The 15,493-nt window shown below is 48.5% G+C and overlaps 2 protein-coding genes across 5 annotated transcripts in view; one reads left to right on the top strand and one right to left on the bottom strand.

The window, feature by feature from the left end:
- DUOX1 (dual oxidase 1) overlaps nucleotides 1-4,130 on the top strand; it is a 61,323-nt gene extending 57,193 nt beyond the window's left edge. The window contains exons 32-33 of one of the 2 annotated variants that reach the window (XM_027870139.1): nucleotides 152-280; nucleotides 3,172-4,130. In XM_027870139.1, coding sequence (XP_027725940.1) covers nucleotides 152-280; nucleotides 3,172-3,294 — 252 coding nt within the window. In that variant the 3' untranslated portion in view covers nucleotides 3,295-4,130. The remainder of the gene's footprint in view (nucleotides 1-151; nucleotides 281-3,171) is intronic. The other variant, XM_027870138.1, reaches the window with a different exon arrangement.
- A 2,366-nt stretch (nucleotides 4,131-6,496) lies between these two features.
- The window catches only part of SHF (Src homology 2 domain containing F), a 28,381-nt gene continuing 19,384 nt past the window's right edge, over nucleotides 6,497-15,493 (bottom strand). The window contains exons 4-6 of one of the 3 annotated variants that reach the window (XM_027869838.1): nucleotides 12,046-12,214; nucleotides 11,682-11,801; nucleotides 6,497-7,697 (exon numbers count right to left, since the gene is read on the bottom strand). In XM_027869838.1, the coding sequence (XP_027725639.1) occupies nucleotides 7,511-7,697; nucleotides 11,682-11,801; nucleotides 12,046-12,214 (476 nt within the window). In that variant the 3' untranslated portion in view covers nucleotides 6,497-7,510. The remainder of the gene's footprint in view (nucleotides 7,698-11,681; nucleotides 11,802-12,045; nucleotides 12,215-15,493) is intronic. The other 2 variants (XM_027869839.1, XM_027869840.1) reach the window with 2 other exon arrangements.

The following is a 15,493-nucleotide window of genomic DNA, read 5'->3' as shown; positions in this document are numbered from 1 at the left end:
TAAATAATTGAGATTATATTTGAAAAGTGCTTAGCCCAGTACCTGGCACATAGTAGGCATGTAATAAATCCTCCCTTCCTTCCTCCTTCTCTTTCCTCCTTTCCTCTCTCCGTCCTTTCTTTCTTCTTCCTTCCCTCCTTCCTTCTCTTAGTACATCTGTGAGCGGCACTTCCAGAAGGTGCTGAACCGGAGCCTCTTCACCGGCCTGCGCTCCATCACCCACTTTGGTCGGCCCCCCTTTGGCCCCTTCTTCAGCTCCCTGCAGGAGGTCCACCCACATGTAAGTACCTAGACCTTAACCCTCTCAGGGTCCTAGGGAAAGTTCCCTTGACTTCTCCAACAGACAGAATCTATTGCCACTGAGGCCCCGGGCTCCAGGAGGTGGGGAAGAGAATGGAGAGGGGAATCATGTACCATTTGGGGGGATAGAATAGGAGGCCAGGTAGGCTGCCTTGCCCAGGAGGAAAATGCCCTGCAGGGAGAGGCCATATAGTGTAGTGGGTACAGACAGGGATTGGACCTGTGATTGCATTGGTACTGGGAACTCCCATGTGAGGAGGGAGGTCCTCTACCAGTGAGGTCAGTGCCTTCTCTGCAACTTCTAAGCACAGAGAATTGTCTGCAGCAGTGGTGTCAGACTCAAGTAGAAAGGCCACAAATCTGTACGTAAGGATCCTTATGACCACATATTGACTTGGTTTTAAAATATAATGTTATCTCTGTTATAATTTTATTTTGTTAGATATTTCCCAATATTTCCCAATTACATTTTAATCAAGTTCAGTATACCCTTGGAGAGTGTGGAGGGACACTTTTAAATGATTTGCTGAGATTAACACAGCCAGTATGTATCTTACGCCAGACTTGAACCCAATTTTCCTGGCTCTGAGGCCAGCCTTTTGACCTTAGCAGCAAAATGCCTTTCATAGCACGTGGCATGCTGGATTCGAATCAGGAAGACCTGCTTTCAAAGTCCTATCTCAGACATTTGGGAGCTATGTGACCCTGGGCAAGTCATGTCAATTTTCTTATCCTTTTTCTTCCTTCTCCTCCTTTTTTTTTTTTTTTTGGAGGCAATCAAGGTTAAGTGACTTGCCCCCAGGGTCACACTGCTAGTAAGAGTCTCAGGCTGGATTTGAACTCAGGTCATCCTGACTCCAACACCTGCGCTCTATCTACTGCACCACCTAGCCGCCCTCCTCCACCTTCAAAAAGGGGCTAATAACATTTGTGGTACTTGGCAGTTAGGTGGCTCAGTGGATAGAGTGTTAGGCTAGGAGTCAGGAAGGCCTGAATTCACATCAGGTTTCAGATGCTTACTAGCTGTGTGACCCTGGGCAAGTCACTTCACCTTGGTTTGCTTTAATCCACTGGAGGAGAAAATGATAAACCACTCCAGTATCTTGGCCAAGAAAACCCCTGGACCAAGGTGTTGGCATGATATGGTCCACAGGGTCATGAAGAGTCAGATAGTACAATCCACACCCCAGAGGGATGTCACGAAACTCAAACGAAGCCTTTGTATATTTTAAATCACTGTATAAATGGCAGTTATTTTTTATATGTATTGCTACTCACTGCCCAAATACTAAGCTATCTCTCATAATTTTCACTGTTCTTGGTGGAAACACAGGTTTCCTTCAGGTGACCATGTACCCAGGCTTTGCCTCCCCTCAGCACAGTCACTGAGTGCCATATTTCCCTGGCTTCACTGAGTACATTCTCCCAACTCTTCCTGCTCTTTCTTCATCTGGAGAGATTTCTCCATGAATAGTTGTCTGAGTAGATTCTGTAATATTCCCTCTGGTGACCAGGCTGGAACCACAGGAATTGTTTCTTGAGCTCTATTTCCTGGGCGGGACCCTAGTTCTTATCTCTAATTCATTCATTGATTCATTCATTTGTTACAGATAAGACACAATATTTAACATTTGATGATTAAGTTCCATAGACGTATCTGGCATCAGATTAAGCATTTTGCAGGACATTGTTTTCCATTGAGTGTTTTCTTTTTATCTTAATGGCCAATTGCCATTGAGATTGATTGGACAGTGAATGATTAAAATAAGTGGGAAAATGTATAGTGTAACAGAAAGCTCCAATGGAATATAAGCTCCTAAAGAGCAGAACTAATTTTTAAATTAATAATTTCATTTTATCTTTAATTTCAACAATTGTATATTAAGTGCATATTATTCACCAAGTATCATGGTGCTAGGCATTAGGGATACAGAGACAAAATGAAACAATCCCTCTCCTCAAAAAGCTAACATTTCACTGGGGCTGGGAGGAGGAGAGCAACAGGTCAACAGACAGACAAATGTGAGTCATGTACAAAATAAATACAAAGTAATTAGGGGATAGCACTAATAAATAGGGCAGCTAGGTGGCGCAATGGATAGAGTGCCAGGCCTGGAATCTGGAATATTTATCTTCCCCAGTTCAAACGCCGCCTCAGACACTTACCAGCTGTGTAACTCTGGGCAAGTCATTTAACCCTGTTCGCCTCACTTTCCTCATCTGTAAAATGAGCTGGAGAAGGAAATAACAAATCTCTCCAGTATTCTTTGCCAAGAAAACTTCCAATCAGGTCATGAAGAGTCAGACATGACTGAAAAATGACTCAACAACTAATAAATAGAAGAATCAGGAAAGACTTCATGTAGGAGGCAACATTTAAGGTAAATGAAGATGGGGATTCCAAGAAGGAGAGTTGAGGAGGGAGTGTTTTCCAAGCATGGGGGACAGTCTATTGCAAGTGTATGGATGGAGGAAGGAGATGGAATATCGTGTATGGAGAATAGCAAATATGGCAGTTTTTTCATTTATGACTATATTCCCAATGCCTAACAGAGGGCCCTGCACATGGTAGGTACTTGATCAATACTTGTTAAATTGAAATGAGACAAAACAAAACAAAACAAAACATTAGACTAAAAATCAGAAAACCCTGGATTCTAACCCCAACTCTGTCACTTAGTGACTAGCCTCAGCTTATTTATTCCTCCTTCATGCCTTCTGGGGGCCGCTCTTTCAGGCTCTTCACCTTGACAGCTATTTCCCCATCCCACCTTTGGTTTCTGACTCCTTCCCCACCATAGCCATTCAGACTATGCCAGTCTAGCAGCTTAGCCCTTTCCCTTTAGTCCTTCCCTTGCCTTCTCTCTCCAGGTGCGGAAAATTGGAGTGTTCAGCTGTGGCCCCCCTGGCATGACCAAAAACGTGGAGAAGGCCTGTCAGCTCATCAACCAGCAGGACCAGACTCACTTCTCCCATCATTACGAGAATTTCTGAGGCCAGATAGAGAGCCTCTCGTTGCCTACCTCTGCTCAGCTGGAGCTCAAGGAACAGCTCCTGTTTAAGCCTAACTCAGCCCTCCTCTTACCTGCTGAGTATTTGGGGCTTCAGGTGATTGCAGTCACACATGAGAACCCAGGCTATGCCCCAGCCTCTTCACCTGAAACCACTACGGTTGCTGGGAGAGAAACATGAGGATCACAGGCTGTCGTGGAGGGAAACTACTTTTTTTTTTTGTGGGGGGGCTGTGGAGGAGGGGAGGAGAGAAAATAGTCCGTTTCCTTGTAGTCTGCTGTTTCAGTGCTGTTCCCTGCAGTTGGGGGTAGGAATATTCCTGGAGTACAGATGCTGGCACCTTTGAGTTCTCTCCACTCCATGTATGTGAGAAAACATATGTAAATAGCTTTGCAAACCTTAAAATGCTATCCAAATGCTAGATATTAGCCCCCTCAGATTCTGCGACTGGGTTGATGTGGCTTTGGAACAATGGATGGTTGGGGAGGAGAGGCAAGAGTGGGACCATTTTACCTTTCCTTGGACTTGAGGACTCTCCCTCCTCTCCCCACTCAGCCTTCCCTCAGGATCCTAGTCCAGTTGTACAGTCTTGTCTCATGTTTTTAAATAGCCCCAGTTTCATTCCAACACAGACCATGGCCTGGGGCTTTCTATCCCAGTCTTCCATTCATTCAGGTAACTCCCCTCCCCCATTCCAGCTGGAATATTTTCATTCCATTCATTTATTGTTCTATGCAAATAAATCATTTTTCTGCCCTTCTTTGTTCTGGAGTCTCTTAATTCTGCCCTCTTGCCAGCTAAACCTAAGAACACTGACCCAGCTGATGTTTGCATCAGGAACATCCAGGGCTGGGCAGTGCTGATGTCTTAGTTGGGCTGTGCCCAGTGATTCTGGGGACTAAGACTCATCCCAATCTGTCACATCCTTTGTGATTCCTACCTGGGAGGGAACTAAGGGAAAGAAACCTAAGATTTTCTCATAAAAGATTCCTTATCCAGTCTCCCACATTTACTAGACATGACCCCTGATACTCAAAAACTTCCCTCAGGGAAAATGAGCAAAATTATTTCAAATCTGTTGAAAGTTTAGGTCTCCTCAGGTGAAAGGAGATGCAAGTGATTTTGAGTTGAGATTGGAATCAAACTGTAGTGAAGAGTCTTTGACTTGTGAACAATGAACCCACACTGAAATCCTGATTCTGTCTCTTACTAGCTGTGTTACCCTAGGCAACCTTCAACATCTCAGCCTGTTTTTCTCACCTGTGAAATGGGAATAACACTTGCATTAAATACCACACAGGGTTATTGTGAAGAAAATGCTTCTTAAACCTTTAAATGCTATACATAAACATAGTAAGTGGAGTCGTAGGAGGAGGGAATTATCTGGCAGTGCTTGGGGGTAAAGGGTACAATACTTAGAGAATCTTTGTCATCCTGGTCCACTCCCCCTACTCTTCTTTGGGCCCTGAACTTTCTCAAGCCCCATTTGTCAGTGCTAAGTGGACTCTGCCCTCCTGAGAATGTGGAGAACATTACCTTAAGAGAACTCAGACTCCATAGATATACTCAGTTGGGTTTTCCAACAACAAAAAAAACTCACGCTTACAGGGAGCCCGGCAAATGGCTGAGAATGGGGGAGGGCATTTATTCAAGGGACACTTAGATTCTCTTGGGAGTTAGGGGAAGAGACCTACATAAGACAGAAAGGAAAAAGCTTTGGGCCCTGTCTTGAAGTACCTAACACCACACGAGGAAACCCTTAAACCATCACAAAGATTCTCTGGTTAGGAAAAACGGGCTGATCATGATGCAATAGGACTGACAGGCCAGTCCAGGATAGTCACGGAAAACTTTCCAGGGTTTTTCAGGATTGGAAGATATCTCTGATCTCCTGTAAGAACCACGTGGGAGCTTCTTTGGTTATATTGCCCCTGGCCCTTGGCGTGATCTGTACTGTCGCGGTTGTTGCGAGTAGTGCTATGATGAGGTACACCTGGTGATAAGCTTAACTCCGTGGTATAAGGGTTATTTCTCAACCAACTTTGTAGTTACTGCCCATTACCTCGCTTCCTTTTTCAGGCCAGGTTGTGGCCTCAGAGAGATCCGGTCTGACCAATAATACCCTGCTAATAACTGTTTGACACTCTGCACGTCCGTCTCTCTCTGTACCTCTCATCTCTAAAATGAAAGGATTGAACTAGATCAGAGGTCCTTTAACCTTTTTTTTTTTGTCGTGAACAGGATCCTCAGTCTAATATTTTTAAATAATTTAAAGAAAAGCTGAATTTCAGATAGCTAGTGGTTATGAAAATAAGAATGTAATTTTTCGCTAAGTTCATTGGCCCCCTGAAATCTATCCAACAACCCCCAAGAACCCCTGGACTAGATAAAATCCCTGAGGTCTTTTTCTAGCTCCAAAGCTCTGGGTCGAAGAAAAAAAAGAGGCTGAACTTGCCTCCGATCCCGGCCGGCAGTGACCAGGCCCTGGAGGTTCCCCAAACTCTCCCGCGCTCGCAGTTAGAGGCGGCCGCCAGCAGGGGGCAGAGGGCACTCACTGGAGCGTCCCCCCCTTTCTCGGGGCAGGGCTGGCAGGCGCTGCGCCCGCGGCTGTGGCCATTGGCAAGGCTGAGAGCTGCGTCCCAGGCTCTGCCCGATGAGTTGGGCGCTGGCTTCTGCCCTCAACCCCGTTTTCCTTGCGACCGCAGCGCTACGGCTGGTCTCCTCGGAGTGGCCGGGGCAGAAATGCGAAAGGAAAGCAAACCCGCCCAACCTCTCCGTCCTGTCCTAGCAGTCCCCACCCCCAACCCCCCGCCCCGGGACCGGATTTCCCCCCTCCCCCGATGCACGGCTTTTCGTGTGTCAAGGTCTCCTTCCTTTCCCCTCCTGCCTACCCACCCTCCCTCCCTCTCCCTGCGTGTCTGTCTCCGGCTCTTTGTCTCTCTCTCCAGCTCCCCCTCCTCCCTAACAAATGATTCTTGGCAGGAAATTGAACGCGCTCCTCGGGGAGTCTTGCTCTTACGCGCAGTATTGGAGGCGCGGGCAGCGGGGAGGAAGGGGGAGGGGGAAGCCCCGACACGCCGCCGCCAGACGCCTCCCCGACCCCAGCGCAATCCGGGGTGGGGGCGGCGAGAGGGTAATGTTTTGACATCTAGTCAAAAAAATAGAACTTGATGCTTCGGCAAAGTGCTTTTCACAGCCGTTCAGTGTCGGCTCCGATACTGATTTATCAACAGAATCTGTTTGCGCTTCGCTGCTTGCGGATCCCCTCCCACCCCCAGCGCCGTAGCATTTCTTCTCCCCCAAAGTCCTCATCCTGGGGGGGTGGTGCGGACAGGCGCGATGCCGGGGTGGGGTGGGGGGTTAATAATGCTGGCGCTGAGCCAGGGAGGACAACCCGCAGAACTGGCTCCCTCAGTCCCCCCTCAAATCCTCCCCATTTCCCCGGTCCCCAAGGCCAGGCATCACCAAATACCATCTTCTTAATTTCTGCCTCTTTTTTTCTCCCCTTCACCTCAGAGACTTGGCAAGGGACCTCTTTAGTTTGAGGATGGAGATGAGTGTTGTGGGAGGTTGAGTTAAGACAGAATGCGATGGCCACTTAATAGTCAGAAAGCCTGCTCCATGCCCATCCCCCAACAGACCCCCAAGCGCCTGGGAGCTTCTGCAGGCGCCAGGGCTGAGGTCTGAGGCCCTCTTCGCCATTCAGGTTCCAGTCTTAGAGAAGGTCGTGTAGTCGTGCATCCTGGACCTCCTGAAACCTTATGAGGGTGCCACGGAGGCCCAGTGACCCCTGATTGCCTGTGAGGCCAAAACTATCCTAGCAGCAGGAGGTGGAAGCGCTTCCAGCTCCAGAGGACCTTAGAAAGGGAAGGATTCCCTACCCCCAACTACTCATTGCCCCAAGGCATTTTCTCTTCTCTCGGGGCATCACCCCTACCCGCAAAACCCGATTGACTTTCCCTTTTAGAATAAATTAAAGAAGCTTTCGTCTCAGCCTCTGGGGGAAAATGGAATGGGAGGGGGACAAGGGGAAGAGAGAGGGGTCCCTAGGGGCAGCCTAGGTTCTGGCTAGGTTCTCTCCCAAGAAGAAGCTATAGTTCAACAGCTGGTTGGAGGAGGGCCAGAGGGACTGAAAGAGAATCCTAGGTGGGGGCTACTTTTCAGCCCTGGGTCTGTGATGGCTGCTGATCCTCTGGCCCTACAGAGTTCGAATGGCTACAGGGTAGAGCAGAGACATGTGCTCGGCCCCCTTGATGGGCAGCTTCCGGCTGGCGTAGTGGTGTACGATCTCTGGGACGCTGCTGAAGGGCGGGCTGTTCTGGCCCAGTACGTACTTGTGCTCCTTGGTCCGAGACAGTTTCATGTGCATGAAGCCCTGGCTGCTCCTGGAAAGAGGGGAGGAGAGCTTGGTAAACTCCAGTGTAGCTGGTGCAATCTTCCTCCTGCCCCATGGCTAACAAGAGTAGATTGCTACTCTGGGGGAATCTCCTGATTTTCCCAGTCCCAGGGGACTGTGAAGAAGGGGGAAAAGCTGAAAAGGAAAAGAGGTTGGAGAGAGACCTTTGGTCATGGGGAGAGCTGCTGTGTACACAGGTGGTGGAGAAAGATGGGGAAAAGGTGTGAGCAGAGTAGGAGTAGGTAGAAAGAAGTCCCAGCTATAAGCACTACCTGAAAGTGTTGGGTGGGACAGGAATGTGTGAGTATGCAGGATGCGTGCAGACATTAGAGGGTGTGACTGAATGCAGGAAAGACCCAGCTTCCCCCAGCATGGCCACCAGAGAACCAGAACCTCCTCAGACCTGACCTATGCTTACAATACCTCTTTGAGGAGAAAAGGTGAAATAAAAGCTAGGGGTGGTGGCTAGCCAGGAGAATGCTTTGATGAGTCAAATCAAAATGGGATTTCTAAAGCTGTTCATTTGTTTCTCCTAGGAGCTGGCACACTCCTTGGGGCTGCAATCAGATGAGACAACTAAACCCTAATATGTAGGAATAAGTCAGAAATAGCTAGCTCTCACTGAAAGATTGGAGCTATGGGGGAGCTGCTGCATTGCACCCTCCCCCTCCTTCCCCTAGCTTCATAGTACTGCTATTCCTCTCCCCACCACCTCTGGAGCATACTAACCCTCCCTCCTCCACAGCTGCTCAGGCCTGTCTTCGGCCTCAGATAGCTCCTCCCCACACCCTCCCACTATCTGGCCAGACCAGGCAGAGAACCTCCCCTGGGCCTCTGTCTGCCCCCCCTCCACCCCCATCAGTCTGGGATGATGTCATCTCTACTCAAGGCTGCAGCTCTTCTCCCTCGATAGAAGACATACTCCATTGCCTTCCCTGAATCCTGGTCGAGGAAACAAGCAAAGGGAATGATTGGGGCCTGGTCTACCTACAGAGCTCTTGTAGGAATGGAATGCCCTAAATGCCCAAAAAGAGTAAGAGAGGAGTCCAGGTCTGGACAAGCAACTGAGTCACCAGGAAAAGCAAGGATGAAAAAGTCCAAGACACCATCTTGGAGTTTGTTTTCAACTCCCAGTTGAACTTGGCCTGAACTTTAGGCACCATGCCTAAAACCCAATGGTAGGGACCCATAACAGCCTTATTCAGGCGTTGCATGATGTTTTGGGGATGTTAGCATGATGGGGAGGGAAGAAAATATAATGTACTCTACCCACCACCATGCGTATGCACACCAGATTACCCTGGATAGGATTCTATGGATTTAGGGATTGGAAGAGAGACAGTTTAACTTCATCAATCCTCACCTACCCCATAGCAGTTCTGCCCCCTTGAATCTCGGCTTTACTACTCCTTTAAGATCCTCCCCCAGAAGGCTCTATGGGACCAAGGGCCTTTTAGTCCCTGGATCCTAATCACCCCTCCTTGGTGAGGTCCAGGGCCCAAAGAATGCCACCTTCTTCCCTCTTCTCTATATTCCCTCCTCTGTATGTGGAGGTCAGAGTGTGAAGTGGCTTCTCTTTAGGCCCCTAACTAAGAAGGACTTCTGAGGGGAGAAAGGAAAGAGAGAGAGAAGCTAGGAAGAAGGGACAAAGAGTAAAATGGAGGAAGAAAAAAAATAATTCCCTGCAAGCCTTAGTGACAGTTTACCCCTCTCCCCAATCCCACTTCTTCTACTGTGCCTGGAGGCTTTTGCCAGCAGCAAGACAAGTACTCCTATCTGCCCCAGCTGCCTGTGAGCCTTCTGGGCCAGGTGGAGGTGGGTCATCCATCTATCTGCTAGTTTGAGGAAGACAATGACTGGACCCAGGTTCCAAAGGGGAGAGGCCCAGAAGAAAATAAGGAACTAGGAAAGAGGCTGGTGGGCGGCAGAAGGATAAGGTGTATGAAAGGGCAGGAAAGAAATAGAAATAACTATAAGCACTCTACTCTGTCCCTAGGACCAAAACACCCTGTTGATGTTCAGGTGTGTGCTATTCTCTGTGATCTTGTTTGGGGTTTACTTGGCAAAGATACTGGAGTGGTTTGCCATTTCCTTCTCTAGCTCATTTTACAGATGAGGACACTGAGGCAAACAGGGTGAAGTGACTTGCCCATAGCTAGTAAGTGTCTGAGGCCCAATTTGAACTCAAGAGGAATCTTCTTGATTCCAAGCCCAGTGCTCTATCTGCTGCCCCACCTAGCTGCCTGACCAAACACCCTGACCAGTGGTCAATGACCTCATGAGATAGAATCATTCCTATCCCGGGGACAAAGTTAATTCTACTGAGGTGCCCCTGATCTGAGCATCCTTCAAAGTCTGGTCTGACCAGAGTGAGCTGTCTGGTGGCTGGTGCTACTGGTGCAGTGATGACCCAGGACCTCTCTTGGGTCTCAGTTTCTCCTCTCTGTACAGCATGATTCCCTCTCAGAGACTAAAAGCAAATAAAAGGGAGAGTAGAAGGAGCCCCAGGAAGAAAACCTCAAGGAACTATTACCATATAAATGACCTAGCCCTACCCAGTCCACCTTCTCCTCAGGGAACCAGACCCAGGGAACCTCTGCAACCCCTAGCCAGAGGCTGAGGATGGCTTTGGGAGGAAGCTGTTTTAATTACCAGAGAAGGCCCTTCCATTACAGAGAGATGGGAAACCATAATTATATTTCAAAGAAGTCCATTTATATGCAAATGAGGCTCTGTTGGACAGATGCTATAAGGGTCAGATTGGCAACCCCACCATTACCAACATCAGGTAGCCCCCAGCCAGCCCACTCCTACCCTGGGAGATTGACTCCCAGAAACACCCCTCCCCCCTAACTGCATCTCCCCCTCCTCCCCCAATCAATAGAGTAGCATTGTCAAAGGGTCAAAATGTTTCCCTCTCCCCTCCCCCACATCTCCCGAGTTCAGTTTTTCACTTTATGGAATATGGTCTACAAGTCATAATTTTGTTAAGTGCACTCCTAGCCATTGAAATGGCACTGGAGATTGGGAGTCTAGGCTCCAATCTGCCAGAGCCTTGCTGATTAAGTGGCAGTGTTCAGACTAGAGCCCACATCTCTCTGGGTCAGTTTCCTCATCTATATAATGAAGGGGTTAGACTGAAAGACCTTCGCTTCCAGTGCTAAACCTGTGACCCAATGATGATTCTACCTATATGATCTTAGGTGAATGCTTTTGTAAAGCAAACATTTATGTATTTGGTAGATAGGAGTTTTCATATCTTATATTTACTTACAGCAGGGGGAATATGTCTGGACTATTACTGGGAGTAGTAGTCTTGAGGAGGGGGTGAGGGAAGACAATGGATGGTGCTGATTAAGTGATCCATCCTGGGCAACTTTTCCTAGATATGATGTTCTTATAATGGTGATATGGGGGTGGGCAGCACCATCTTCTTTTCTAGCACAGTTTGGCAACCTCTCCTGGTGTATGGGCTCTGCCAGGCTTTTGGAGGCCTGGGGCCCAGGTTCAGTGGTTAAAGCCCTGCTTTGACCCTAGTGGTTATGGTCTGCCTTCATGATGACAGGGGAACCAGAGAGAGAAAGAGGGCCAGGTGTTGTCTGCTGCTCACCTAGTACCTCTTCTAGGCCTTATCTTCTAGCGACTCAATGCAAGCTTTTATGGCATCCAGCCATACCCCCTTTTTCTGAGTGAATGAGGGCCCTTTCTTTAGCCCCATGGACTGCCTTGTGCTTTATCTTCTGGATAAAGGGCCCCCAATTACAATGTTAGGTAGAGGAAGGAAGTGGGGGGAAGAAGGGGGAAAGGTACACCCAAAACTTGACCTGGTACAGAGGTAGAAAATTTAGAGACCTTTCCTGCCCCCAATTTGAATAAATGTCAAAGCTGCTCTTTCCTTGAACCCTCCAGGCCCCCCTCCCCTTCCATCACCCTATTATTCACTCAGTCAGTCCACCCACCCACCTACACTCACTTGAGGGACAGGGAGAAGTCATTCTTGCTGGTCTCACTGTTTCGAACCAAATAGCTGGCTTCCTTGCATAGCCTCAGCAGGTTCTCGGCATCCGTTCGACTGATGGCCCCATGGTACCAACTGAGGGGGAGAAGGAGGGAGGGCGTCTCTGCTTGTCTCCCTCTGGCTGCAGCCATCTAGGGAGTACCCACTCAGGATGCCCCGTCCCAAGCCACGCCGCAGGCTTAGGCCTGTTCTCAGGGACCCTGGGGAGGCCTCCCATTGCAGGGTTGGGTTTGGGGGGGGCAAGTACCCAAGTCCAAGAGTCTCGGCAAGAGATGAGGGTGATGGTGGGAGGGAGCCCCAATGGGACACAGACACTCACACCTGGTTTTCCAGAGGTAGGGCTGGGTCTGTCCACTCCCCCAGGGGGCTGCTGGGCTCAATGCTCAGGGGCTTCAATGCCTTAGCGTTTCCTCCAGGAAGACGAGGAAGAGGCCGACCCTTCTCTTCCCTGCTAGGTGACAAGCAGTTCTCGGACCCTTCAAACTGGGCTGTGGAGAAGAAACACCACCTATTACAAAAATTGGCTTTATCCAGGTTTGGATGGATGTGAGCAGTATCTCCTATCCCTTAGACTTCCCACGGGCAATATAGGGACACCAAAGAACATGCAAGGAACCTCATGCAGGTCAAGGGCCCCATGGTCTCTCCTAGCTGCATCACCAGCTGAAAGACCTTGAGAAAACTGCTCCTTGCCTCAGTTTCTATATATGTGACACAGAAAAAGTAAGCCTACCCGCCCTCCAGAATTTGATGGTATTTGATATTATTCCATGCAGGGCCCCCAATTACAATGTTAGGTGGAGGAAGGAAGTGGGGGGAAGAAGGGAAAGGGAAGGCTGGAAAGAAGAGAAAAGGAACATAAGAAACCACTTAAGCTTTTCCCTCTAGGGTGTCCAGGCAGCCTTCTCTGTTCTATCCCCCTAAGGGTGGCTTCAATGCTGATAATATTGTTTCTCTCCCCTTCTCAGAGTTCATTACCGTTCCCCACATCACCCTGCCAAGCCACTCTCCAGAAATGACTTATCGATCTTAGAACAATTACTAGATTCCTTTCAGTGCCATCCTGACAGGCTAATCCTGCCCAGAGCCTCTGTTTGCCTGCCTGCCCTCCCTCCTTTCCCCTGAAGGACTGAAATCACTTTCTTTAGTCTCTTCAGCTCCTCCCCCATATGCACATACAGCTGCCTGGGCTGTCTTGTCTGTTCTCTTTTGTCCCAGATCAAGGCAAGCCTGCTGGCTGAGGTTAGCCAGTGTAGATGCTGGTTACACACACACATATGTATGTTGCATAGCCTGAGTCCCACTGGCTCACTCAGAAGTACACCTATCTCTCATGAGATGTGGTTCTATTCAAGCAGTGAGTATGCAAATGTGTGCATAGGGCAATACTGTGAAGGAGGTCACCTCAAGCCTTGGGTGTTCCCCACCTCCCCCTTCTGTCTTCTTTAGCCTCCTCTCAGCAAATACCACCACTTGTCTTCTCTCCTCAGTCTAGAGGAAGGGTCCAGAACCTTTTCTGTGTCAGGGACCCCCTTTGGCAGGAAGGTGAAACAGACCCCTTCACAGAATAATTATTTTAAATGTATAAAAGAAAATACATAGGATTACTAAGGAGTAATTATATTATAATGTAATATAATCATAATAATTATAATATAGTTATCAAAATATTTAAAAAGCAAGTTCATAGGGCCCAGGCTGAGAACTTCTACAATGTGTCCCTCATTCACGATAATTTAACTGGATAAATTCATTCACACATTAAGTTAGGGTCTCAATGTATTAGCCCTTCCTGTTCCTCAGAAACATATAGATTTTAAAGGAAGATTTATAATGTGTAACCCAAACAAATGAGTTGGGAAAGAAGTTGGATACATTTTGTAGTAAGGGTAAGGGTATGTGCCTTGGGCCCCCTCAAAGCACTACAAGGCCTTAATGGCTGGCCCTGGGCCATAACAGAGACCTGCCCCTCCACCCAGGAGGGAAGAATTTTGGATCCCTCCTTTCAACCCATAAATTTCTAGCTGCATGGAAGAAGGGGGAATTCCCTATTCACCCTCTATACCCCTTTTCAATACATAGTTCCCTTCTGTTCTATTCTTCCCTCCTCCCCTCCCCCATTCCATATGCTCTCCTGAAGGAAGGAGCCTCAGAACCCTGAGACAGAGCCTACAGTAGGACCCACCCTTCCCAACATTCCCCCAGTCTCACAACCCACCACTGCTGTCTTCCAGGCTGGGCTCAGGGAGGAGGGGTGAGACCGGAGCAGAGATGTCCCCATCCCCATCAGGGAGGGAAGGGCTGCTGTCCAGTTGTCCCACAGGTGGTGGCCAAGGTAGGTCTTTGATGACCTTAATGTCAACTGGAGCCAGAAGCAGAGGTAGGGAGACAGAAGCAGATAGAGACAGAGAGAAATAGAGGTTGAGACACAGAAACCCAGAGTACAGGAGAGCCTGAAGGAAGAATGTGCAGAGGACTGAGTGGGAGAGAGCCAGAGCATGTGACATGGCACAGAGACAAGGGGATTCTCAGAACGGCCTCATTGACAGAATGGGAGGCTGACTGACTGGGGAGCAGCATTAGTACAAGCCCCTTGGAAGTCACTGGCAAGTACTTCAAGGACTGGTCTGGCCTGTTAGGCTGGAGCTTCAGGGAAGAGAAGAGGCAAGACATGGGGGCTTTTTGCTAGCCTAGGTTTTCCTCTCTCTTCCCTATCCTACTGTTTGCAAGCCTTTGAGGCTCTGAAGGGCCCACCAGCAGGAGAGGGTAGAAGTATTCAGGCTCGGGGAAAGAGCCATCTAATCTAGGCACTGATTAATGACTAGGAAAAAAATGATACAAGGACAAGAGAATGAGAGGAGTCCTTCAAAAGAGGCTTTTGTAACCCTCTCTTTATAACCCCTGCTTTCTGTCTCCCCATACTTAGTTCCAAAGAGTGGGGTCAGGTATCCCAGCCTGTCAATAATACGACTTGGGGAGAAACACATTATTAAAATTTAACTTTCCCCTAGATCCAGAGCATTGCCAATTAGAGGAGTGATGCCACTGGCGGCCACGGGGTTGCTAACGAGGTTTCCTAATGACGAGCATAGATTTTCCCATTAAGCAATACAAACAGTATTGATTCTCCAAGGAGACTTCAGGAGATAAACTGGCCCATCCTCAGCTGCACACACACTTGGGCTCCTAGGAAGCAAATTAGAAACCTGTGGTTTCCCAGTCTAGCTAAGGGCTCAACCCTGGGAGGGTAGAGGGGAAAGAAGGGGGCTGGGCCCATTCCCTTTGGGCCTGGGGAGGGGCTGAGAGGAAGAAGGCAGGGTGAGTGGCAGATGGCTAACAGAATTTAAAGGGCTTGTGTTTTCTTCCTAACTTTAGGAATTAGAGTATACCCCCTTACTCTTTTTCCTTCTCAGGACCTCTTCCCTCCCCTATTGCCCCACTATTTTTTCTCCCTAAGACAGATTCCAGGGTCACTCAGAAGCTGGAGTACATCTGGGATCCAGGAGTCTTCAGCCTCCATACTCTGCTTCTTCTTAACTACCATCTTTCCCTTCAATAATCTTCCTCACACCAGACGAGCAAGCTTGGGGTTCTACAGAAAAACTTTGGAATAAATAATTCTAACCTGCCTCGAACACCCACTTATCCTTCCTGCCCCCTCCACTCACACATACCTTTCCACCCCACTATGACACACAATCTGTATTTAGTAAACATTTCTGCTGATCACCTTCTCTTTCATTCATTCCAGAACCCAGCCCCTTTGG

This window comes from Vombatus ursinus, unplaced genomic scaffold (assembly GCF_900497805.2).
Source record: "Vombatus ursinus unplaced genomic scaffold, bare-nosed wombat genome assembly UNPS02014794.1, whole genome shotgun sequence".
In the NCBI taxonomy this organism is placed as follows: Eukaryota; Metazoa; Chordata; class Mammalia; order Diprotodontia; family Vombatidae; genus Vombatus; species Vombatus ursinus.
This window is presented reverse-complemented; position numbering and strand designations above follow the sequence as displayed.